Source organism: Onychomys torridus, chromosome X, assembly GCF_903995425.1.
Source record: "Onychomys torridus chromosome X, mOncTor1.1, whole genome shotgun sequence".
Taxonomy (NCBI): Eukaryota; Metazoa; Chordata; class Mammalia; order Rodentia; family Cricetidae; genus Onychomys; species Onychomys torridus.
This window is the reverse complement of record NC_050466.1, coordinates 89,974,675-90,000,231: the sequence shown is the minus strand read 5'-3', so window position 1 is coordinate 90,000,231 and position 25,557 is coordinate 89,974,675. Positions and strand designations below refer to the sequence as shown.

Here is a 25,557-nt window from a genome sequence, read left to right as displayed (position 1 = left end):
ATGTAAAATCCCCTGCGACTTGATTTCCCCAGCTGACCATCTGCAGTGGATATGCTCTAGGTCATTCTATACCAACTTACCTCACTTTTCTGTAGGAGACAGCTTTTTGCCTCTCTTTCTTCAAACTGGCTATACTACATTTAAAGTGACTTTCCAGCAAATGGCATATTTGGCTTATGACTTTTTAAATTTAGTCTATCAATATCTGTATTTTAATCAGGCCATTTGCATTTTAGGTAATCGTATCAGTAACCTAAGGTTGCAGTGACAAGAGCCATAAAATGATGGTTATCCTGTCACAGTTCTGGAGCCTGAGTTGTGGGCAGGGCCATCCTCCGCCCAGAGCCTCTGGAGGAGGACCTTTCTTTTCATGGTCCTACTTCTGGTGGGTTAGCCGCAGGTGTTCCCCAACTTACAGCAGCTTAATTGCAGCCTCTGTCCTGTCCTCACAGGACCATCTTTCCTCTGCATCTGTCTTCACATGGCACTCTCCTGTCCTTTCGACTTCTTCAGACTTCCACCTTCTTGTAAAGAAATCAGCTTTGTTAGATTAGGACTCACCCTAACAGCTCCATTAGCATTTATTTTAGTTTCTAAGTGTGTGTGTGTGTGTGTGTGTGTGTGTGTGTGTGTGTGTGTGTGTGTGTTTTGCCTGCATGTGTGTTTTTACACCTCAAGTGGACCTGGTGTCAATGGAGATCAGAAGAGGGCATAGCATCCCTTTTCTGGAGTTAAAGATGGTTGTGAACCACCATGCAAGTGCTGGGAACTGAACCTGTGTCCTCTACAAAAGCAGCAAGTGCCCTTAATGGTAGAGCCGTTTCTCCAGCCCCATAATGGCTTCACTGTAACTTGACTGTATCTGCAAAGACTCTATTTCCACAAGAGGTCCCTTTGAAAGGTTCTAAGGTTAAGACTTCAACATCCATTTTGGGAGAACACAAACTCACAATGGTAATTGTTAGTATGTTACTCCTGGAGTCTGGCATTTTAGTACTCATTTCCTGTTTCTGTTTCTTCTGTTTCTCTTTCCTTATTTTCCTGTGGATTTTTTAGGTTTTTTTTTTTTCCAAGTGCTGGATTCTAGGCTTACATCACTACATCTTACCTATTTATGGTGTTTTTAAAATTTTAATTTAAAATAAATTATTATTGTGTTGTGGGGAGCGGTGTTGTGGTGTGAGGGTGCGTGCAAGCCACAGGACAGAAGTAGAGGCCAGAGGACAACTTTCTGTAGAGATTAGAAGTGGTTGTCCGATGTCATGATCATTCTCCACCTTGTTCCCTTAGACAGGGTCTCTCACAGAACTCAGAGCTAGGCTGGAGGCCACCCAGCAGTCCTGTTTCCAGCACGCACAGCACTGGGTTACAGGCACGTACAGACTGGCCTTTTACAGAGAGGACTTGAACTCATGTCCTCATACGTGTGTTACGAGCGCTTCTCCCCACAGAGTCATCTCCTTAGCCCTTAGGGTCCCTTAGTTTTCATCTGTTATTTTTTATCTGTTCTGACATACTATCCAGAACAATGCATACATTTAGTCACTGTGTTTCCTTGGCGCCTCTGGATTGTGACCGTTTCTCACACATTTATTTTTTAAACTTTGATGTTTTCAGTGACTACTTGTCAGTTGTTTTGTAAAATAATGGAATTTGTCTGATGCATTTGTCACCATTAGACTGAGTTATGGACTTGGGGAAGACTACGGAGGTAGACAAATTTTCGCCATGTCGTGTCAAGGATACCTACTTTCGAAAGACCCTGCTACTGTCAGTGTTGAGCTTTGTAAGCTGGCTGAGGAAGTTTTGTCAGACTTTATTGTCATCACAGATACTCCTCTCTAATACTAAACTTTTGGAAGCAAGTATGTACATGCAAAGTGAAGGAACAGAGTCACACTTGATTTCTTTGAGGGAGGAGTGTCTATAGATACTATTAGAATGGAACATTGCTCTCTTCTTTCTCCCCCATGCATGCATGTGTGTATGAATGTATTGGTCTGTCTGTCCTTTTGTCTGTTCAGCACAACAATCATTTCTTTATATCAGCATGGACTTTGGGTTATAATTTAGCACCCCTTCATTTTCTTGCCCTTTTAGCCTGCTCTTAACCCTTTACGCCTACCCTTATCATTTTTTTTTTGAGGGTACAGTTACAGTTTTCTACATTTGGACACAGTTCTAAGTTCATCGTGGCTTCTGCTGTTTTCTGAAAGTTCATTTGCTCCTGCACTTGGAAAATGGTCCACTTCATTATGTCCCGCACAGCTTCAGATGAGAGATGTACTCTCATTCAGACTGGGGAGCTCTGTAAGTGATGCAGTATTTCTCTGAGTCACTTCAAGACTTTGTCTTTGTTTTGTGTTATGAAGATTCATTGTGATGTGGCTTGACATGTGCTTCTCTGTAATAAAAACTTTATCTAAGAAGATATTTATTTATTTATTATTCAGAGATAGAGTATCCCTATGTAGCCCTAGCTGGCCTAAAACTTACACATACCTGCCTGCATGCAGCCCCTGACATTGACTTTAAAAAGATTCTTTCGTTCACTTATTTTTATGTATATGTAAATGTGTCTATGTGAGTGTATATATGTGTTTGTCTGCAGACATTCAGCCAATGTGTGCCCATGAAGGCCAGAAGAGGACATTGATGCTCTCTTCTATTACTCTGCATATTTCTTTGAGGTGGGGTCTCTCCTTGAATCTAAGGCTCACATTTTGTCCTAGGGCTGGAATCCAACAAGCCCCAGTGATGTTCCTGTCTCTGGCTGCCTCATAGTGGGGATTACAAGCATACACCTAATGCCTGGCTTGTTAGATGGGTGCTGGTATCCAAATACCAGTCCTCACCATTGTGCAATGAGCACTCTTCCCAACTAACCCATATCTCCAACCTCTCTTTGTTGTTTCTGTTTTTGAGACAAGTTCTTGTGTAACCCAGGCTGGCCTCAAACTCACTATGAAGCAAGCCAATGATGGCTTTGAACTCCTGATCCTATTGCCTTCACCTCCTGAGTCTTGGGCTATGCACCACCATCACCAGTTTATGTAATGCTAGGGATCAACTCCAGGGCTTCCTGCAAGCTAGACAAGCACTCTATAAACTGAGCTTTCTAATAATTGTGTACTGTATTATAGGTAAAGATACCACAATTTAACATACATGCTATAGAAAGAAAATCACCAATAGAAGGGATATTGATTGCAGCAGTATTGTTACTGGCAAAACTTGAAATAAACTGTAGGGTCAAGAATAATGTGCTGTTAATTTGGGCATTTCCTCAGTGATGCAGGCTGAGTTAATCACATCTCCTCCTCCTTTTTTTTTTTTTTTTGAGCTGAGGATCTAACCCAGGGCCTTGTGCTTGCTAGGCAAGCACTCTACCACTGAGTTAAATCCCAACCCAATCACATCTCTTAATTCATAGCATAGTATTATTTACCTTCAGTTTCCTGTTGCCACAGACATATTTGTACATGCGTGCTTAAGGTCCAAGTATGTAAGGGATATATGTATGCATTTTAAACTTTAATGGGCATTACCAGATTATTTTTTAAAAGGTTACAGAGGCTCATATTTCTATCAACAGTGTAAAAGTGCCTGTCTCCACGAATTTTCACCAACACTGGATATTATCGTTTTCATTAAATTTATGAGAAACACCACATTATTCTTTTCTTTTCTTTTCTTTTTTTTTTTTTTTTTGGTTTTCCGAGACAGGGTTTCTCTGTGTAGCTTTGCGCTTTTCCTGGGACTCACTTGGTAGCCCAGGCTGGCCTCGAACTCAGAGATCCACCTGGCTCTGTCTCCGGAGTGCTGGGATTAAAGGTGTGTGCCACCACCACCCGGCCATTATTTCTATTTCTTTAGTAGAACAGATTTCCTTACTTATAGCAACTTGACTTCCTTGTTCTGTAAAGGACCTTGTTGGGAATTGAATTATGAACATACTGAGTTTATGGTAAGGACTGCCCAGAAAAGAAGCTCATGTGAGGATGAGGCCAAGGAAATCATGGCTGCTGAAGCAGTGAGGGCCATTAAAGAGGAGTCAGACACTGCACACAGTAACAGTGAGCAGAATCCTCAAGGGGGGAAAAGTTTTAGCTCATTTGAAATACTGACTGCAAACATCCTCGCTCTTCTGATCTGCTAGAAATCAGGACAGGCTGAACATTGACTGTGCTAAGGTCATGGAGAATCCCCAGACCTAGTTGTTTCCCTAGGTGCGGTATTATAAATTCTGGTGATAAACCAGGTCTGATTGATTGTCTGATCACCTCCCCTGCGACCATATGGTGGCTAACATTCTAAGTTATTGACAATGCAGCTGCTGCAATGATTTGCGTAGAATCAGTTGTCTTGAGTAAAGAATGTATAGCCACTGTAGGAAATTTGAATGCCAGTTGCAGGTGAGTGAATTGTAAAATGACTGTTTTTCTTTTTCTAGGTGATTGTGATATTAGAAGCATGACAGAACAGATTGCTAAAAGGTAAACCATGCAAAAAATGTTAATTTGCCTTTGATAAAACTTCCCAGGGCTTGTTTAAAAAGAAATAAAGGAGAAAGAGGGAGCGTGTGCTTCGATAAAAGAGCTCTGGCGGGTACACTGTTTACACAAACGAAATAAAACAAACCGGAGCCAGGCACTCTGTCACTGAGCGGCCCTCCCAGACCCCAGCTTCTTTTGATGATTAAGAACAATGTGTTGGTGACTGAGTCCCCTCCCCCACAAGACGTGAGAGGAGGAGGGGGAAACCACACTCTGGTCCTCTGCAAGAGCAGCAGTGCCCTTGACTGCTGAGCCAGCTCTCTGGCCTAGACCTAATTTTAAAATTAAATTATTATTTTTTTTAAATCAGAGCAATGTCTGGGAGACTTGTTGGGAAGAAGAAGGGGTTCAGCCTGGGAGTGAAGAGATTGAGAAAGAGTCCTGGGAGTGAAAAAGACATGTGTATAACCACTCATTTTATTTATAGACATACATATATATGAAATTGTCAAGCGAAGTAAATACATATGGCATGGTAGCTTTGGTGCTGTGTTTGGAACTAATGATGGGAGACCTTAACAAATAGCACAGATTCAGGTAGCTCTTCTAAATAAGGTATAATTCTACTGTTCCGTCTACTCTCTGGGAAGGAAACAAGAGGATTAGGTCTCTGTCTAATAAGGGAGAGGAAGAGTATGGGTGATGAGATTAGCTTCTATTTGAAAATCTGCTGTGTGCTCTAAACCTCACCAAAGTCCTCACTAGCAACGACTATGTGTGGGCTCTGAGTACCTGGCACACAGTGTAGGCGCTCAATAGATGTCGGAATTTTAACTGTTAAATTACTCATTTAATCTCTGCAACAACCCTATGAGTTAAGTATTTTTACCCACATTTTGCAGATTAGAACTGAGAGAGAGAGAGAGAGAGAGAGAGAGAGAGAGAGAGAGAGAGAGAGAGAGAGCTCATTATCAGCCTTCTGATTTACAGGAATGTGCATACATAGCTGATTCTCACGGGAGAGGACAGCCTGGTCTTGGGCTGAGAGATGAGGGAGATGAGGCAGGCAGTGTGAAGGCGGCGGCGGCTCTTTGTCTGTGTTAACGTGCTTTAGAGTAGTTTCCGGGACTTGGAACTTGACATTTGCAACTGGATAATTCTCTGTAGAGGGGGCCGTCTGGGGCTGTGGGGTAATGTTGAACAGTATCTCAGGATGTCTCTAAGATGCCCATTCCACGCTTTGACAACCAAAAATGTCTACAGACATTGCCAGGGTTAAAATCTCCCCTGATTGGGAACTACTGCCTTAGACAGGGACAGGACTGCCCAGGAGCCTCTCTCTCTGCCCTCTAAGGAGTGTCTCTTCTCTAGTTTTTACCCAGAGTCAGTGATGGTCAGCCTGGTGGGAGCACCAATTGACCTTGGCCAATTTTAAGTCAGCCTTTTCCCTGTGTCTTATATAGTCTTCTTACTCTATTAACAGTTCTGTTTTCCAGGGGCTGCAGAGATGGCTCAGAGCTCTGATGGCTGTTCCAGAGGACCCAGGTTCAATTCCCAGCAACTACTTGGCAGCTCACAACTGTCTGTAATTCCAGTTCCAGGGGACCGGACACCCATGGCAAAACATCAGTGCACATAAAATAAAATTTTTTTAAAAAGTTCTGTTTTCCAAACAGGTGTACTCATGCATGCTTGAAATGCCATCACTTGGGAGGTAGAAACAGGAGGCTCTCCAGTTTAAGGCTAGCCTGCACTACATAATGACTTCGAAGCCAGTTTGGGTTCATATCAAGACCCTTCCTGAAACAAATGAATAAACAAACAAGCAGAAATTTAAAGTATATTTTGTCCTTTCTCTGGTGTCCCCCCAACTCCATTGTCTAACCTAGATCATCCATAGTTGTCCTGGTGTGGAGACAGAACTTTATGAGGTCTGGAGCTGGTCACTCAGTATGTTTTAATTTTCTGGTAAAATCCAGGTCCCTTCTGCTTCTAAACTTTACCCTAGGCCCTGAGGCTGACTCGCTCTGTCCCCACATCTCTGCTTCCTTGTCATGGGTCTTCTGTCTTAAGGAGATGACAGTCATATTTGTGGAATTCCATTCTTTTAACAAACGAAATGTAGTTGTGCCGGTGTGAACACAAGCAAGCATCTCGCCCTTCCTCTACCCTAGCCCCTAAACATGGTCACAGTACCCTGAAAGGCAAGTTGAAAAAAACAACTAACCAAAAAGAAAAAAAAAAACAGGATGTTCCATGAAATTTGAATATAAGTGTGTTCCAATTGCTGCAGATATTTTTGGTAGAAATTCATCACAAACTTGAATTTCCAACTTCACTGTCCTGTATCTTATCTGGCAATGCTGCTAGAGAGCTTATCAGAAGAGAAATTCCTACTTGGTGGATCTGGATGGGGCCTAAGAGTTTGTTTATGCGGGTTTGGGGACTGCACTCTTGAGAGCCCCTGGCATATATGATAAACAGAAAGATAAGGGTGTTGTCTCCTCCCTCAGCGCATCAAAGGTAAAGAAAAGAGCTGCTGAAACTTGAAGCAGTGGCTGGGTTTGAGTCCTGATTTTCTCTCTCTCTCACACACACACCCCTAGTCAGAAATCCATGTGTGAAGAAGGATGGTTGAATTGTAGTGCTTTTAGAGTTTTTGTAGCGCCAGGCCATGCACATGCTAGACAAGCGCCTCTCACAGGACAGCAATTCCCAGGTCACGTTGTAAATTTTAATGGGTGATGGATTTTAAACATAGAAGCAAAGCACTGAGGATTGCTTTAGGACATGCTTCTCACTGTTTCATTGAGTTGTGTGGTCAAGTCAGGGGAACGCCTCACTTTATAATCTGAGCGCTTCTTTTTTTTTTCTTTTGGTTTTGTTTTGGTTCTTTTGTTTGTTTGTTTTGAGACAGGGTTTCTGTGTGTAGCTTTGCGCCTTTCCTGGATCTTGCTCTGTAGACCAAGGCTGGCCTCGAACTCACAGAAATCCGCCTGCCTCTGTCTCCCTAGTGCTGGGATTAAAGGCGTGCGCCACCACACCGGACTATTAATCTGGAAGGTTCTTAAGAGCTAAGAAACTTTCTTTTTCCTTATTCCACTCCCTCCCTTTCTCATCTTCCTCCATCTGCCCTTCCTTCAGCATTTTTGCTAATTACAAAAGTAAAACGTGCTCATTAGATTTCCAATAGGCATTATAGCAAGTCACACTTCGAAAAGAACTCCTCTGTAAAGGCAGCCCTGAGAATAGCTCTGCTGACTGCTGCATATTTATATGCAGTCTCTTTGCATAATCCCAATATGCATAGTTTTATTTATTTTATTAAATGAAAATTTGAGCATACTGAACATACTGTTCTGATTAAAAAAACAAACAAACTATAGAATTTGGATATCTTCTAATACCAGTGTATATGGATCTAATTTTTAAAAGACTGATTTTTTAAAAAATTTTTATGTGTATAGTTGAGTGCCTGAATGTATGTCTGTGCACCATGTGAGTGTCTGGTGCTTATGGAGACAGGAGAGGTTATCAATGCTAGAATTACACTGCCACATAGGTCCTGGGAACCAAACTCTAGTCCTCTGCTGAGTCATGTCTCCAGCCTAGATCTAATTTTTAAATTAAAATATCAAACAAATCAGGGCAGTGTCCTTTGCCCTAGCCTTCTGATCGCCTGTACACTTACTAATATATTTTTGTCTTTCTTCCCCTAAGCCCCAACTCTATTTTTGAGACAGTCTCACTGTGTAGCCTTGGCTGTTCTAGAACACACGCTGTAGGCCTGGCTAGCCTCGAACTCACAGAGATCCACTGTCTCTGCCTCTTGAGTGCTAGGATCAAAGGTGTGCACCACCACACTGGCCTTTCTTTTTCTTTAATCACAGTGCTGAGGATGGAAGCGGTGTCTCCCGTGTGCTTGGGTAAGCTCCATAGAGAGCCCTGAGCCACACTCCCAATACCTTTCCAGCTGTTCTCTCTGACAACTTGTTTACTGAAGAAACTGGGAAATTGACCTCTAGAACCTTCTCCAAGTCTGGATTTTGTTGACTGTCTCCTCATGATCTAAATTGCCATATTTTCTCCATACTGTATTTTCTTTAAATATTTTTAAAGGTTATTATTATGGTGTGTACAAATGATGCATACATGCCACACGTGGCACTTGTGGAGGCCAGAGGACAACTTTGTGGAATGAGATCTCTTCTCCTACCTTTACATGTTCTGGGGACTCAGACTCAGGTGAGCAGGCTCACATGGTAGCTGCCTTTACCCGCTGAGCTAGTGTGCCAGCTCCTCTACTTTATTTTCTTGTTTTGTTATTGTTTTAAGACAGGATCTCATGTAGCCGAGGAGAACCTTGAACTGATCCTCCTGCCTCCATGTCCCCAGTGTTAGGATTCCAGGCACTCACTGTCATGGCTGACTTGTATTTTTGTCTTTATATTTGTAATTTATTTTATCAGGTTCGGGTAGGAGGCTTTTGGAAGACTAGTGCAAAGATGGTCTTTGTATTCTCTTAGCAGAAGGCACACAATGTTTACTCTTCTCTCTGGGCTATTAGTAGCCATTTGCTGCTTAAAGCCTAAGTCCATTTAGTCATTAAGGGTTGTAGCATGGTGACATTGGAATTCTATTACTCATCATTCATTTTCTAGGAAAAAGAAAAACATCTATTATTTGGTTGGCTAAGGGTATAGTTTATTAAGGGAAAGCAGTGTAAATGTTTGCCTTTTCTCTTCAATTTTTTTTCAAAATAGTTACTTGTTTTTTTCTATTCTAAAAATGTCAATAATATAAAAAGCAGTCACAATGAACTCAGAAATGGAACAAAATTGATGCTTCAGGCTCATTTTATACATTTCCTGGCATAGACCTGAAAATCACTTCTCTAAAAAGGCCTGATTTCTGTTTTGTGGGAAATGGCATCTCAAGGCCACTGTCTGTCTGGATGCTAGTAGCAATACTCGTAGGTACTGAGTTGATCAGTGTTTCAAACCTTTTAAGGAAAAATAGTACAGGAGATATTGATGAGTGGTTTTTTTTCCAAAGTCAGGTCTTGGGGGTTTTTCTGAGATGTCTCACCTCTCAATCTCCTTTCTTTCCTACTCGAGAATCCACAAATATAGGAGATAATAGGCTTAAATGATCATATTGTTATGCGCTTGCATATGCCATGTCATGCACAACTGTCTCAGAACAGAATATTCACGCTCCCACCACTAGCAGGCCAGCAAAACCACAGGACCTGTTTGCACCCTGTCTGCACCTGAACTCCATATGCAGTTGTTGCAAACTGCGCTTTCACACCGACAGCCATCACTGAATCTCAGTTCAACGTGGATCTATGTGCGTTTTTATTTCTAATTTATCTAATGCTCACAAACAGTCCTTTGTCTATGTTTTCTCACCGTTTTTATTTTTCTAGAATTGGTTCTGTAGCAGATTGCTTAGGAAGGGGTCACTAGAGCAGTATTTCCTGAGTGAGTGCATGTTGACAAGCTTGTAGACTCTCTCATCGAATATTATTTAGCTGGGGATGTCATAAAAAAAAAAAACAAACAAACAAAACACTAGAGACTGGGTGACGTAAACAGCAGAATGTGTTTCTCAGGGCTGGAGGCTAGAAGACCAAGGGCGGGTGTTGGCAGATTTGATTTCTCTGAGGCATCTAGCCTTGGTTGGCAGATGGCTGCCTTCTTGCTCTGTGTCACACAGCCTTTCCCCCTGACAGATACATTTTGTCTATTTATTGTTTCAGACTGAACATTGCTGGGTAGCCCAGGCTAGCCTTGCAATTTCAACTAGATGCTGCCCTGGCAGGCTTGTGGTGTCTTTATGTGTATGAATCACCTCCTTTAAAAATTGTTTTGACCATATGTGGATATAACGTAAAGCCTCTGGAATGCTAGGCCAGCGCTGCAAGACTGAGCTCCACCCTCAGCCCTCCTCCTCTTCGGGACTGCTGTCAGATGGAAGAGACTCATTCAGACTCAATCACTGCTTAAAGGCCTTGTCTTCAGATATTCGCTCATTCTGAGATGCTGGGGGTTAAGGCTTCAACATGTGAACTTTTTTGGTTTGGTGAGAGGATGCAATTCAGCTCATAACAGTTTGGCTCCAAATGAAAATTGTTATTTTTTTTTTTAACTTCCGGGTCAACAATTTCTTTTTTACTCTTTGATAATGTCAAGCATATGTGTAATGTATTTTGGTCAGTTTCACACCGCATGATCCCTCTCATCCCCTTCCTTCTACCCAACAAATTCTCCTCCTACTTCCATGTTTTTTCTTCTGCTATGTTTTATTTAGTGTGTGTGACCTACTGAGGCTAATTGGGCTTGCTCACAGGAGCATGGATGGGGCTATTTACTAGATCACCAACAACTTACCAGTGGTTGCATCACAGAAGCAACTATTAGCCGCCACGGGGAGGGCTTTTGACTCCCTTCCCTATCCAAGATGAATCTGTTGTTGTCTGTTTCTTCCAGTGTTAAACATCATTGTCAATATATCTGATAACTGGCTGGTTTTCTTTGTTCTCCTCACCTACATAGAAAATCTCTCCCCAAAAATCAAATACTTGCTTTTTAAACTTGTTTTCAAGTCTTTGTTCCAAGTTATTTCAGGAAAGCTTTCTTGTAGCCTCTACTCTTCTGCCTTTTTAAACTTTTAATTTTATGTTTTGAGACAGGATTACTCTATTGTCCAGGCTGTCCCGGAACTCCCCATATATCCCAGGCTGGCCTCAAACTTGTGTTGATTCTCCTGCCTTAGCCTCCCAAGTGCTGGAATTGCAGCCATGGGCTACCACACCAGCTTTGTTTTCATGTTTTATGGCTGTGCATTTATTGTGCATATATTGTGTTTTGTATAGACTATTTCTTTCAACTATACCATGTGCATTGATCATATTCAGCCTCCCTTTCCATCCCTTTAAGCTCCCTTCTCCTTACCCCTTTGCATCCATTTTCTCCCTTTTCCTATTCTCCATCCTGCTTTTGTGCCATATATAAATATATATTATATATAAATACATACATACATATATATATATTCCCTAAAAACCCACAGCAAGGACTGCGCACGCACACAAACACACACACACACACACACAGAGAGAGAGAGAGAGAGAGAGAGAGAGAGAGAGAATATAAACACACACACATATTCTCTATAAAGGGTTCTAGGATCCACAAACAAAACACAGTATTTGTCCTTCTTCTATACATGACTTCCTTTGTTCCACCCTCCTGCTTTTCTTTTCTTCTCTCTATATTTGGTTTCCTTTTTCCTCTTCATTTTTGTAGGGGGCAGTAGGGTCTGGGACGCAGCCCCAGTGTCCCAAGTGCTAAGATGGTCTTTGAGTCCCAAGCCCTTTTCATCGCTTCATTTGCTTCCTTCTGGATTTATACAGTTCCGTCTTCTTAGCTTCTGTTTACATCAGGGTTAATTTGCTCTTCTTTCTGGCTCAGAATTCATTTCTATTTCCCCTTCTTTCCAAGTCTTTCCTTAACCCTATAGATTACCTGCTGCTTTAGTTTTTCGGTCTTGACTTCTTTCACATCTTCTATCCCTTTCCTTTGTCTAGTTTGGACTTGTTTGAGACGGCAGGCTAAAGTTTTCATGTCTCATAATCGTGTACTTTCACTATGTTGTTGACTGTCAAAGTGAATTGTCCTCATTATCTTTTCTCTTCTAATAAATACTGTTGCTTGTTTTCACATGAGTTTACAGATTTATGTGTTTATTTATTTTGACCTTTTGAGACAAGGTCTTCTTATGAAGTCCGGGCTTGCCTTGACCTTGCAATTCTCCTGTCTCTGCCTTCTGGGTGCCAGAATTAGAGGTCGGTGCCATTACCTCTTTTTTGAAATGTTCAGAAGGATGGAGGCTAGGGTCACAACAGCTTTTCCGTTTTCGTGGTTTCTAGCTCCCTCTTCTGTTGCTCTTGTGTAGTTCTCAAAAATGTGACTTCCTTTCTCAGAGACCTGGGAGCTCTCCTCTCCCAGGCATTTGGGCCACTTTTTATACTGCTGAATCTGGATTCTGTTTCCAGCAGTGTCCTCTGCTCCTGGCTGGTTAGTGTGGAGAGTTCACAGGGCCCACACTGATGCAGACATGGATTTTTTTTTTGAAACCCTTTAGGTCACACCAGCTACTGGAATATGCAAAATTCCCCTCAATTCAGCCCCTGGGATTTGTGGCATGTTCTTTGCTTCCTCCTGTTTCCTTTCACACATGGCTAATATCACATCTGTTTTACAGCTATTGATGCCTTGTACCCTTCCACATATTTAGGCTAAATGCTCTTGTTACCTAGCTTTGTGACAGTTATGGTCCATGGGTTTTGGGGTTTTCTATAGCAGATATTCTGTTTTGGACCTCTTTATTTTTTTCTTTATTAGTAGTATTAGTATTAGTATTTTTTTTAAATTTTTGAGATAGGGTATCATGTAGCCTAGGCTAGCCTTAAACTCACTGTGTAGTCGAGGATAGCCTTAAACTTCTGATCCTCCTGCCTCTGCCTCACAATTGCCGGGATTATAAACATGAGCTACTACACCTGACTTTAAAAGTTTATTTTTAAAATATTTTAAAAGTATAATATTTCAATTAAAATTAATTGATAGGAAGGTTCTTGGCAGGTTTGTGGAGGTGTTATAGTTTTTAAAATATCCTCACTCCTTAATAGCTTAATAAAAACAGAAAGCAAGTTAGGCACAATGTAACCACATCACCTGGGAGACAGAGGCAGAAGCGTCAGGAATTTGAAGCTAGCCTGGGCTGCATAGCAAGAACTTCTCTTAAAAAGGGGACAGCCTTGGTGGTCCACACCTTTGGTGGTATATGCCTTTAACTCCAGTACTCAGGAAGCAAAGGCAGATGGATCTTTGTGAGTCAAAGCTAGCCTGATCTAGTAGCAAGTTCCAGCCTCTCTCCTCCCCCATGGAGAAAGTAGGAGCTGGAAAGATGGCTCATCTCTGGAGAGATGACTGTAAGTCTAGTTGCTGTGTAACTCAATTCAAGGAAATCTGACGCCCTCTTCTGGCCATTTTCGGTACTGCCTGTATGTAGTCCCATCCCACACATGCAGGCAAAAAACCAAAACAAAACAAAAAATGAAACAAACAAACAAAAAACACCACTGGAGAGATGGCTCAGTGGTTAAGAGCATTGGCTGTTCTTCCAAGGATCCTGGTTCCATTCCCAGCAACCACGTGGCAGCTCACAACTCTGTGGCTCCAGTTCCAGGGGATCTGACACCCTCACGTGGACATAATGCAGGCAAACCACCAATGCACATAAAATAAAAATAAATCAATTTTAAAAAAGAAATTTCACTTTATATGTTGGAGATTTTTGTTTTGATTTTATTTTTTAATGTTTTAGGGATTATTGCAACCAATCTCCCTCTTGCTTTCTCCTTCATCTCATCTTCATCTTTTTGAGAATTTCATACAATGTGCTTTGATCAAATCCATCCTCCAGTTCTCCCAGCTCCCTGTACTGTTCATATACCCTTAAGTCATATCCCTGAAGAAAACTGACTTTTCCTCCCCCAGCAGCCACTGCAATAGCTCCTCGGCTAGGGGTGGAACTTTATAAACCCTTCCACGTCCATGCTGGAATTTTGATTGGCATAATCTTGTGCATGCTGTCACGGCCACTGTGAGTGCATGTGTGCAACAGGCCTCTTGTGTTCAGAAAACACTGTTTCATAGCTGACTCTCACAGTCTTTCTGCCTCAGCTCTGCTTTGATCCCTGAACCTTGGTGGTGGTGGTGGTGGTGGTGGGTGATGGTGGTGGTGGTGATGGTGGTTGTTGTTGTTATGGTTGTTGTTGTTGTTGTTGGTGGTGGTGGTAGTGGTGGGTGATGGTGGTGGTGGTGGTGGTTGTTGGTGGTGGTGGTGGGTGATGGTGGTGGTGGTGGTGGTGGTGGTGGTGGTGATGGTTGTTGTTGTTGTTGGTGGTGGTGGTAGTGGTGGGTGATGGTGGTGGTGGTGGTGGTGGTGGTGGTTGTTGTTGTTATGGTTGTTGTTGTTGGTGGTAGTGGTGGGTGATGGTGGTGGTGGTGATGGTGGTTGTTGTTGGTGGTGGTGGTGGTGGGTGATGGTGGTGGTGATGGTTGTTGTTGTTGGTGGTGGTGGTGGTGGTAGTGGTGGGTGATGGTGGTGGTGGTGGTGGTTGTTGTTGGTGGTGGTGGGTGATGGTGGGTGATGGTGGTGGTGGTGGTGGTTGTTGTTGTTGGTGGTGGGCTCTGCCTCCCAAGTGCTGGGATTAAAGGCATGCACCACCATGCCTGCTTGTTTGCTTCTTTTTAACTGAAGCTTTTGGTTGCCTTTTGTATTTTCTTTTTGAGAAAAGGTGAATATGTATTCAGTTCCTTTTTGCAGCTCTAGCATTCAGTCTCAAGCCTTGGACATGCTTCTAATTTTCTACTCAGTGTATCCGTTGGTTGAAATCTATTTCATTTCTTTTTGTTCATCTATTTTTGAGATAGGGTTTTACTGGACTCTGGCTGGCCTGGAACTCACTATAACCAAGGCAGTCCTCCTTCTTTAGCATCCTGAGTACTGGTCTTACAGGCCTGAACCATCATTTCTGCCTCCAATCTATCTCGTTCTTAGGATACAATCTTTCTGGTTGTGTTCCAAGCCTGCTTCACAGCTGTTGCCCTGAAATTTTGTTTTTCTCACTGGATTTGAGTTAAGTCTGCATTTTCTTGTTCCCTATATTTTTCTTTCTGATATTTACCCTGCTTTTGTAAGAGTACATCTTTAAACAGGTATAGTGGCACACACCGTTAATCCCAGCACTCAGGAGACAGAAGCCAGTGAATCTCTGAGTTTGAGGCCAGCCTGGTCTGCAAAGTGAGTTCCAGGACAGCCAGGAATGTCATACAAGGAGACCTTGACTCTAAAAACAAAACAAAATAGTGCATTTTTAATAACATACTCAGAAAGAATAGATGCTCTTTGTGTCTTTACTTTTTTTTTTTCCAGACAAGTTTTCTCTATATAACAGCTCTGGCTGTCCTAGAACTAACTCTGTAGACCAGTAGACCAGGCTGTCCTCAAACTCGCAGAGATTCACCTGCCTCTGACTCCGGAGTGTTTAGATTAAAGGCGTGCACCACTGCCACCCAGCTGTGTCTTTATATTTTAGAAAATAACCTTTTGTACTCAACTTGATTAATAATGTGGTTGAAATTTAAATTCTAAGTTCAAGGTGGGTGATGGTGGTGGCGGCGGCAGCAGCAGCAGCAGTGGTGCACACCTTTAATCCCAACACTCAGGAGGCAGAACCAGGCAGATCTCTGTAAATTCGAGGCCAGCCTGGGCTACCAATCGAGTTCCAGGAAAGGCTCAAAGCTACACAGAGAAACCCTGTCTCGAAAAAAAATTCTAAGTTCAAGTTTAGTACTGTCACTAAGAAATTTGTGGTCCCTCTTTATATTCATTTTTGTTTGCCTCCCGTGTACTGGGATTATAGGCATGCACCATCACCGCCCGGCTTAAATAAGTTTTTATTAATTTTTCTTTGATAATTTCACAGGTCTGTACAATGCATTCTGGTTTCTCTTCCCGCTTCTGCCATCTCTCCACTCTTCCTTACAAATCTTTTTTTCCATACTTACTAGTTTTTGCTTTATTTTGTGTTCCACAGAGTTTAAGTAGGGCTGTTTGTGTGACCTAGGCTTTGGAACTAACTGTCAGAACACTGTGTATACAACTGGATTATGTGCCTCACCCCTTCCCAGAATCTGTTAGTTGCCAAAAGATAAGCCCTAGGTGGTAGGGACCTATGTGTGGGCCCAGAGCCCGGAGGCAGAGCTGGTGTGAATTCACGATTTCGATGGCTGGGACAGGGCAGGCTCCAAAGCTGTCTCCCTGCCTTCTGGGGTTTCCTTTTTGGTGTCATTGTCACTGTGTGTGCGTGTGTGCGTGTGCGTGTGCGTGTGTGTGTGTGTGTGTGTGTGTGTGTGTGTGTGTGTGTGTGCTTGAGGCATGTTTGCCTGCATGCTTCATCACATACATGGCAGTGAGAACAACTTTGTGGGGTTGCTCTTCCACTCACCTTTGTGTGACTTCTGAGGCTCAAACTCAGGTTGCCAGACTTACATGACAACCATCTTGCCGGTCCTATGGTTTCCTTTTGTGGGTTCTTTTTTTGTTTGTTACATCACAACATTGTTTATTATGTGAATATTTTTACAATACAAACAAAATACAGGCATGCAATATATGGATACAGCTAAATGCAGAACAGTGACTTTTTATTTCAAGAGGCCATGATTCCCATTTCTAGTAAAACAAAAAACTGAGTATAGGTAGAAACAGGTTGGTCGTTAGCGTCACGATTTGCCTAGAAATGATCTATAAATGCATTTCTCCTCCTGCTACTTACCAGAAAGTGTAAAAAGGGAGTTAAAGGAAAGTTTCCTTGTTGGTTCCTACCATATGAAAGATGCTATATTCTATTTAGCAGGGACAATATATGGAAAATACCTAAATTAAATGTTACTACAAAAATGAAGCAGTAGTGAGGTTCTGGCTAAAGGGCACTAAATGAGAATAATAGGTATACATTAAAGAATCCGAAACAAACAACGACAATAAAAAGGCTGCTGTAAAAAGCTCTCGGTGCACTGTGAGCGTATAGGTCTTTCCATGTGTACTTTTAAACAATGGAAGTGTCCAAAACTAGGGTCCACTGTGTTAGACTAAATACATTATTGTATAGGCTGCATCGAATGGAACCTCTGTATTATAATTATCATAGAGAATCACAGCTTGCATAATATTATGGCAATTTATCCTCATTGAAAACCTTCCCGAGTCCTTTTATTTTAGAATATTCTGTAAACAATCAACCCACCAGAACATGATTGTACAACAGTACAATGCTTTCTTGCATTAAACCGAAGACTTCTTTTTAATTTAAAAGAGAAAAAAGAAAATGTAGAAAGGTACTTACAACTGTTAATTTCTAAGTACATAATATCCTAGACAATTCAAGGCATCTTAATCGCCTTCGAGAACAACAACAACAAAAAGTTAGTTTTTGTCATGCTGTTAAATCCATCATTATGGATAAAATTGGTACAAATTGGTCAAACGGATCCAACAAACACTGATGTCCAAGCTGGCATATTGGCAACTAATACATAACTGGTGGTCAACAGAGTTTAAGAGATCTTGCCTTTCTTCTTGTTCTTTGCTCTAAAATGCATAGTTGAGCTTCCCAGTTTGCTTTCTCTTCTTCAAACTGACGACATTTCCCCTCTGATTCTTTGTGTTGTGCTTCTAAATTCATTTCATTTGCTCATGGCACCGCTGGAGCTCTGCTTCAGAGTCCTTCAGTTTCTGAACTTTTGCTTTGACCGTCATCTCAAACACCTGCTCCATCTCCATCTTCTTCATCTTGGCTACGTGTTCCCTCCTTTCTTCTTCCATCTGTGCCAGAGGGCTCTTAGTAAATTGTCCTTTATTCTTGTTGTTATCCACCCCGTTGTAAGTCACTGCTGCTAGGTTTCTGCTTCTGCAGTTCTCTAGCATACATTATTAGTAACATCTTTCAAATCCTGCATATGTGTTCTTATCAACATATTTATTTTTCTTTTTTAATTTTGTAAATTTTTTTTTAAAGATTTGTTTATTTAGTATACAGAAGAGGGCGCCAGATCTCATTACAGATGGTTGTGAGCCACCATGTGGTGTCTGGGAATTGAACTCAGGACCTCTGGAAGAACAGTCAGTGCTCTTAACCTCTGAGCCATCTCTCCAGCCTGACATATTTAGAATTGTAAAATCACAATGTTCACCATTTTAAACTTCAGCCACACCCTAGGGATACTGCCTTCCTCTGACTCCTTTGCTATTAACTTCAATGATAGTATTACTACCTACCACAGCAAGAGGTAAATGATCCTTTATCTTCTTTTGTTTGTCAGAGCTTAGGACTGAACCCAGGGCCTTGCGCTTGCTAGGCAAGCGTTCTACCACTGAACTAAATCCCCAACCGATCCTTTATCTTCTTAAACAACTTATTCTCTTCTTCATCATCTGTTTCTGGAAATTCATATATTTTAATTTTATGTTCTTAAATTTCTTTCATTATATGGGTTTTTTGTTTGTTTTTCGAGACAGGGTTTCTCTGTGTAGCTCTATAGCCTGTCCTGGATCTTGCTTTGTACACCAGGCTGGCCTCGAACTCACAGAGATGTGCCTGCTGGGATTAAAGGCATGCGTCACCACCGCCCGGCTCATTATCTGTTTTTTAAACTGTTGGCATTCCTCTGGTGTGAGTGTGTCTGCTTTGACAATTAGTGGGGTGATATTCACTTTTTCATGCAAACGTTTCATAAATTCAATATTCAATGGTTTAAGACCATGTCCTGAAGGAGTGATGAAGTATAAACAACATTGAACCTTGTTATTGGGCATCTGATGTCTATTCATTCGAGATTCTGCATTTAAGTAATCCTCAAATTTACTATCAATGTAGTCGATGACAGGCTGCCAGCAATTACTAATATCCACTGCATCTCCAAATCCTGGGGTATCAACTATTGTCAGCAGCAACTGAACGCCACCTTCTTTGATTAAGACTTTGGATTGCTCCACCTGTACAGCCCTGGATACTCTGGAGAATATAAATCTGTGAGGAACAATGAGTTGATTAATGTTGACTTTCTCAGTCCAGATTCACCTACTACCATAAGTGTGAATTCAAATCCTCTTTTCACTGATTTTCTGTAGACTTGATTTGGGAGGTTAGCAAATCCCACATAGCCCTCAAGGTTCTTCAGTTCAGCTGCTTTGTAATGGAAACATTTCCATCATTCCAGTGTTCCAGATTCCAATAGACCATGGTGCTGCAGTTGACGCTCCTCTCCTCAGCAGCAGTGGATTTCGCACAGCAAGTTCTTAATCTTGTTAAAATCATTTTAAATGGACTCACAAGAAAGCTTGAGGACTGTTTTACTAGAGTTTGAAAGCAAAACAACAGATGAAGCAAGCTGTAAATCTTGGTAGCTTCTAGGGGGAGGGAGTTTCAGAAAGGAGAGTCGTATTTTATATATTTTGAGTTAGGGTCCAGAAAGCTAGCATGTTAGAGCATGCTTAGGCTTTTGGCTGGTATCCATAAGAGATAGAAAGAAGGAAAATGGGCTGGAAAGACAGCTCAGCAATTAAGAGCACTAGCTGTTCTTCCAGAGGTCCTGAGTTCAATTCCCAGCAACCACATGGTGGCTAATAACCATCTATATTAGATCTATGCCCTTTTCTGGCAAAAAGTCAATGGAGCACTCATATACATAAAAATAAATACATAAAACTGAAAAGAAAGGAAAGTTGTGTTTCTTTTTAGTTAGAACTCAGAAAGGCAGACAGGCTTAGCAATGCCATGTGACAAGAAGCCCTGTAAGCAAGCAACTGTATCATTAAGGAAGGTAATTTTTCCTCCCATTTCCCTAGCTTATCTTCAGGTGAATGGGCTTTCTTGTGGGACAGTCTCTTGGACAGTTGATTGACAGGCCCCGCTAGATTAACACTTAAGGGTGGAGGCAATGATATATTATGTTCTAATCTTTGGAGCAGAGACAGAACTCAGATTCCATTTATTTTCAAACGGGAGGAAGTCACTTGCCCTTAATGGGCCTCAACAAAGCTCCAATACTTTCATCTATTTTTTATGGTATTTTACTTTATTTTTTAATTTATTAAAAATTTTTTTAAAAGATTTATTCATTTATTATGTATACAGTGTTCTGCCTGCACACCAGAAGAGGGAACCAGATCTCATTACAGATGGTTGTGAGCCACCATGTGGTTACTGGGAATTGAACTCTGGAAGAGCAGCCAGTGCTCTTAACCTCTGAGCCATCTCTCCAGCCCCTAATTTATTAAATTTTTTTCATTTTGTATTCTAACCACAGTTCCCCTTCCCATCCCTCCTCTTGCTCCCCCCCCACCTCCCATCCCTACTCCCCATCCACTCCTCCAAAAGGGTAAGGCTGGCATACCAAGTTGGGGCAGGACCAAGCCACTCCTTTCTGCACTGAGGCTGAGCAAGGCATCCCACCATAGGGAATGGGCTCCAGAAAGCCAGCTCATACACCAGGTATAGATCCTGATGCCATTGCCAGGGTCCCCTCAAACAGACCAAGCTGTACAACTGTCTCACACATGCAGAGGGTCTAGTTTGGTTCCATGCCAGCTCCACAGCTGTTGGTCTAGAGTTTGTGAGTTCCCATGAGATCTACCTCAAGACTCAATGATACCAGCACTTCTCAACATTCCTGTTGATGTGACCCTTTACTACAGTTCCTCATATTGTGGTGACCCACAGCCATAAAACTACTTTTGTTGCTACTTCATAACTGTAATTTCGCTACTGTTATGAATTGTAATGTAAATAGCTGTGTTTTTTTATGGTCTTAGGTGACCCCAGTGTAGTATGAATCTTAAAGAGTTCTTATTAATAAGAACAAACCCGAGGCCAGTTATTGGGGTGAATGCTGGAAGATCAGAGAAGCAGAACAAGCCACAGCTATCTCACCTTGCTAGTTCCTCAGGTGATCCTTTTTCCTCAGGCTGGAAGCTTCTGAGTCCTCCTCCACATGAATCTCAGCTGAACTGTGTTGCTCCAAAGCCTGAACGCTTAACCAACCAAATGCTTAACTAACTGCATGTTTTACTCTTCTAGTTCCTGGTCCTCACGCCTTATATACCTTTCTCTTTCTGCCCCCACTCCCTGGGACTAAAGGTTGGGTTTCTGGAATTAAAGGGTGGGTCACCATGTTTAGCTGTTTCTAAAGTGGCCTTGAACTCAGAGATCCGGCTAGCTCTGCCTCCCAAGTGCTGGGATTAAAGGCGTGGTGCACCACCACCGCCCAACTTCTGCTATGGCTTACTCTTCCCATTTTCTAGCCACCATTTTTGGCTCTGTTCTAGTGGCTGTCTGTTCTCTGACCCCAGATATGTTTATTTCAGGGAACACACAATAATTCAGGGAACACAATACCCACCACACCCCAGTGAAAGAGTCTCGACCCACAGGTTGAGAACCACTGACTTAGGGTCTCCACTCTGGCTAACTTTTATGCCTTGGATGGTGATCAAGGAGTTACATTGCAGCAGGACCACCAGATCAAAAGACATAAAATTAAGACAGCTGTTGAGTACACAAGTGTGGTGGTTTGAAAGAGAATGGCCCAAAGGGAGTGGCACTATTAGGAGGTGTGGTTTTGTTAGAGTAAGTGTGGCTTTGTTAGAAGAAGTGTGTCACTGTGGGTGGAGGCAGGCTTTGAGGTCTCTTATATGCTCAAACCACACTGTGTCTCAGTTCACTTCCTGTTGCCTTTGGATCAAGATGTAAGGATTCTCAGCTCCAACACCATGTCTGCCTGCAAGCTGCCTTGCTTTCCACCATGACGATAATGGACTAAAACTCTGAAGTATAAGAGAGCCACCCCAATTAAATGTTTTCCTTTGTAAGAGTTGCCATGGTCATGATGTCTCTTCACAGCAATAGAAAACCCTAACAAAGACAAGGTTCAAAGATTAGTAGCATAACTACTAAGATTATAATAGATATAGCCCATTTCCACCATGAAAATTCAGATAGCCAGATCCAAAGTTCTTCAAGGGGATGAATGTCTACACTGGAGTTTTGGTCACACTCACACAGCTTCTGGGTAACTGTGTAAAAGGAGAAGAAAGATAACAAGTGACCAGACTACAAACTAGACACTCCCAACACTTCTGGTATTTCTGGCCTATGGCCAGTACAGAACAAAGATATTTTAGGCTTCTGGCCAAGCATAAGAATGGTACTGCCTGTTTCTGAGGTCCCTGCTGTAAAAATGCCCGTTTTCACAAGCATAGCTTTTTACTCTAGGCATGCAAGACCATCCTACCATGGAGCAGGGGTAACTTCAGACCCACAGTCATGGCTGACATAAACAGAGCAAATATTATGATTACTAGGTCTGTGGTAATGGTAATGGCCTTTTAACACTTCCATCCTGCCTCCTAGCTGCGTGTTAGCCGAAGAAGGGAGTGCTAGAGTAGACAGGCAGAAGATTAAAGACAGGAGCATAACTGTCGTTGCTTTCTTGATGTCCTCACTCATGATGAGGTGAGACTTTTCAGTGAGGTAGCTGCTTTTGAGTCACCTATGCCCCGGTAAGTAACCCACCACCCACTCTCCTTTAAATAGCCCCAAGAAACTGACTGGTTCACCAAGTTGGACTTCTGTGAAACTGTTACTCTGGTCTGTCATTGGTGACCTGTAGGAGGGAACAGACATCTGTTCATGTCTCCCTAGGAAAAAGTATTGCAGCTGCTCAGAATAATTTTCCTCACAGCTTTAAAATAGTCTAACATCCAATTTTGCTAGTGAGAATTCTGATTTCGTTTCTTTTTTTGTTGTGCTGAGGGTTGAACCCAGGGCCTTGGGCTTCCACCAGGCAGGAATTCTATTGAGCCATATACCCGGCCCTTAATTTTTGTTTCTTTAGGGGTAATCAACTTTTTTATTTCTGAATGTAGTTACAGTTTCCTCTTCCTGATTTAAAAACATTTTTTTAAAGATTTATTTATTGGTTATGTATATAGTGTTCTGCCTGCATGTTTGCCTACAGGCCAGAAGAGGGCATCAGATCTTACTACAGATGGTCCCATGTGGTTGCTAGGAATTGAACTTAGGACCTTTGGAAGCCATCTCTCCAGCCCATAAAAGCATTTTTGTTTTCATTCATTCATTCATTCATTCATTCATTCATTCATTTCTGCCTGTCTGCCTGTCAGTCTGTATACCTGTTTGTATGGGTATCTGTGGAGGCCAAAAGAGATTGTCAGTTGGAGCTGGAATTACAGGCATTTGTGAGCTGCCTGAGGGGTACTAGGATCTAAACGCTTACAAATTAGCAGCAAGCTTTTTTTAAAAAAAACTTTTTATTGATGTGTGTGTGTGTGTGTGTGTGTGTGTGTGTGTGTGTGTGTGTGTGTTGGATTTCACATCATGGATCCTGATGCCGTTCATCTCCCCATCCCTTCATATCTGCCCTATGCCCTTGCAACCTCCCCCCAAAATAAAATAAAACAAAAACAAAAACAACCAAACAAAAATGAAACAAAACAAAACTATCTCAGCATGGAAGCTGTAGTGTGGCCCAATGAGTCACACAGTTTCCCCTTTAGTCCATACATCTTGTAAGTGTTCATTGCCATGATTCATTGGTCTGGCTCGAAGCCTCTGGCTTCTGCTACACTATTGATAATAGGCTCTCACTGGGGCTCCTCTTGGATATCCTGTGTCATGGAGATCCTGCAGCTTTGGATCTGCAGGTCTGGCCCCTTCACATGCTCCAGTAGTTCATATTCAGTGGGTGTTGGGGTGGGCTACCTCGTAGACCTGGTTCTGGGCTTGGGTAGTTGCTGGACTGGTCAGCCCACCAGCTTTCCCTCATCATCACTACCTGGCTAGTTCACCCAATGCAGTCCGAAGCAAGGAGCAGGACCACTTCTCCTGTTCTCATGCCCTTAAGGGCCAGGCCACCCTCACCCACACCACCAGGGCCTACTTTGCTGTTTTGCTCAGGAGAGGTGCAGGGCTTGGGCAGCAAGCATTCTTAACTCTAAGGCATCTCTCCAGCCCTTAAAAGTATTTTTAAAATTGACTTTTAAGTTAGTATATAACATGACAGGTTTCAACAGTGCATCTTCATACACAGTAAGTTTGTAATTATCCTTGCTCTGATTTGTCACCTTCCCAGCGCTAGTCCTCATTTTCCCTATCCCTCCTGGCTCTCCTTGCCCTCTCCTCATCTGTCCCTTAAGATACTTTCTTCCCCTCCCATGATTTTTAATTTCAGGACACACACACACACACACACACACACACACCAATCCAAGTTCTGCATGTGAAAGAACAGATATGTTTATCTTTCTGAGTTTGACTTATTTTGCTAAACATGACAATCTCCAGTTCCACTATTTACCTGCAAATATCATGATTTCTTTTTTCTCTATAGCTAAGTAAAATTCCATTGTGAATATGTACTACATTTTCTTTATTCATTCATCTATTGATGGGCATTGAAGCTACTTCCATTTCCTGGCTATCATGAACAGTGTGGCTGACTGGTAGTATAATATATATCTGCATATGGGTCATTTCTCTCCCTGTCTGCTTAGTAGGCCCTAATACTAGTCTCTTTTCTAAAGTCTCTAGTCTTTCTGTGGTTAATTCTCCTTACTTTGTCCTTTCCATGATGCTGTTTGCCACTATATATCTGGTGGTCTGTTACTTTATATTTAAAAATGAAAGAACTGGGCTTTGTGACACAAGGCTTGCAATTGGAGCACTCAGAATGCTGAAGAAGGAACACTCTGAGTTCAAAACCAGCCCAGGGGCTGGAGAGATGGCTGAGAGGTTAAGAGCACTGACTGCTCTTCCAGAGGTCCTGAGTTCAATTCCCAGCAACCACATGGTGGCTCACAACCACTTGTAATGAGATCTGGTACCCTCTTCTGGCCTGCAGGGACACATTCAGGCAGAACACTGTAAACAAACAAATAAAATCCTAAAAACACAAAAACAAAAAAATCCCAGCCTGGACTACTGAGTAAGACCCTATCTAAAGAAAGAAAGAGAGGAAGGGAGGGAGGGAGGGAGGGAGGGAGGGAGGGAGAAAGGGAGGGAGGGAAGAAATTTCATCCTTTTATGCCTGGAGATCTATTTGTTTGCTGGGTCTCTCCCTGAACAGGAAGTCTAATGAAGATGGTTGCATAACAGGTCAGGCCTTGTGCCAAGTAACTTCTCCTTTGACTTAGTTTATGAAGCTGCCTTTGGGCAGGAGCTCCCCTGTTCCTAAAATTCCTTTCCTACCCCTCCTCCTATGGTCCCAACAGCAAACTGAGGTGTGAATCTACCAGCGTTCACTCCGGGGAACCAATGTGTCTAGTGGCTTCCTTCCATAGGCAAGAGGTTAATGAGAGGAGGGTGGAGCTCCATGGCACCAAACAAGCTGCACTGGGAAGTCTG

At 42.3% G+C, this 25,557-nt stretch overlaps 1 protein-coding gene, 1 non-coding gene and 1 pseudogene across 3 annotated transcripts in view; 2 read left to right on the top strand and 1 right to left on the bottom strand.

The window, feature by feature from the left end:
* Snx12 (sorting nexin 12) overlaps positions 1–6,023 on the top strand; it is an 81,278-nt gene extending 75,255 nt beyond the window's left edge. Inside the window, exons 5-6 of one of the 2 annotated variants that reach the window (XM_036174228.1) lie at positions 4,454–4,496; positions 5,993–6,023. In XM_036174228.1, the coding sequence (XP_036030121.1) occupies positions 4,454–4,477 (24 nt within the window). In that variant the 3' untranslated portion in view covers positions 4,478–4,496; positions 5,993–6,023. Of the gene's footprint in view, positions 1–4,453; positions 4,497–5,979 lie in introns of both variants that reach the window. The other variant, XM_036174229.1, reaches the window with a different exon arrangement.
* Positions 4,128–4,258, top strand: LOC118574889. The gene has a single exon (XR_004943771.1). It is a non-coding gene; the product is annotated as a small nucleolar RNA SNORA72 (small nucleolar RNA).
* An 11,659-nt stretch (positions 6,024–17,682) lies between the features above and the next one.
* Positions 17,683–19,416, bottom strand: LOC118574727 (annotated as a pseudogene).
* Positions 19,417–25,557: the final 6,141 nt, after the last annotated feature.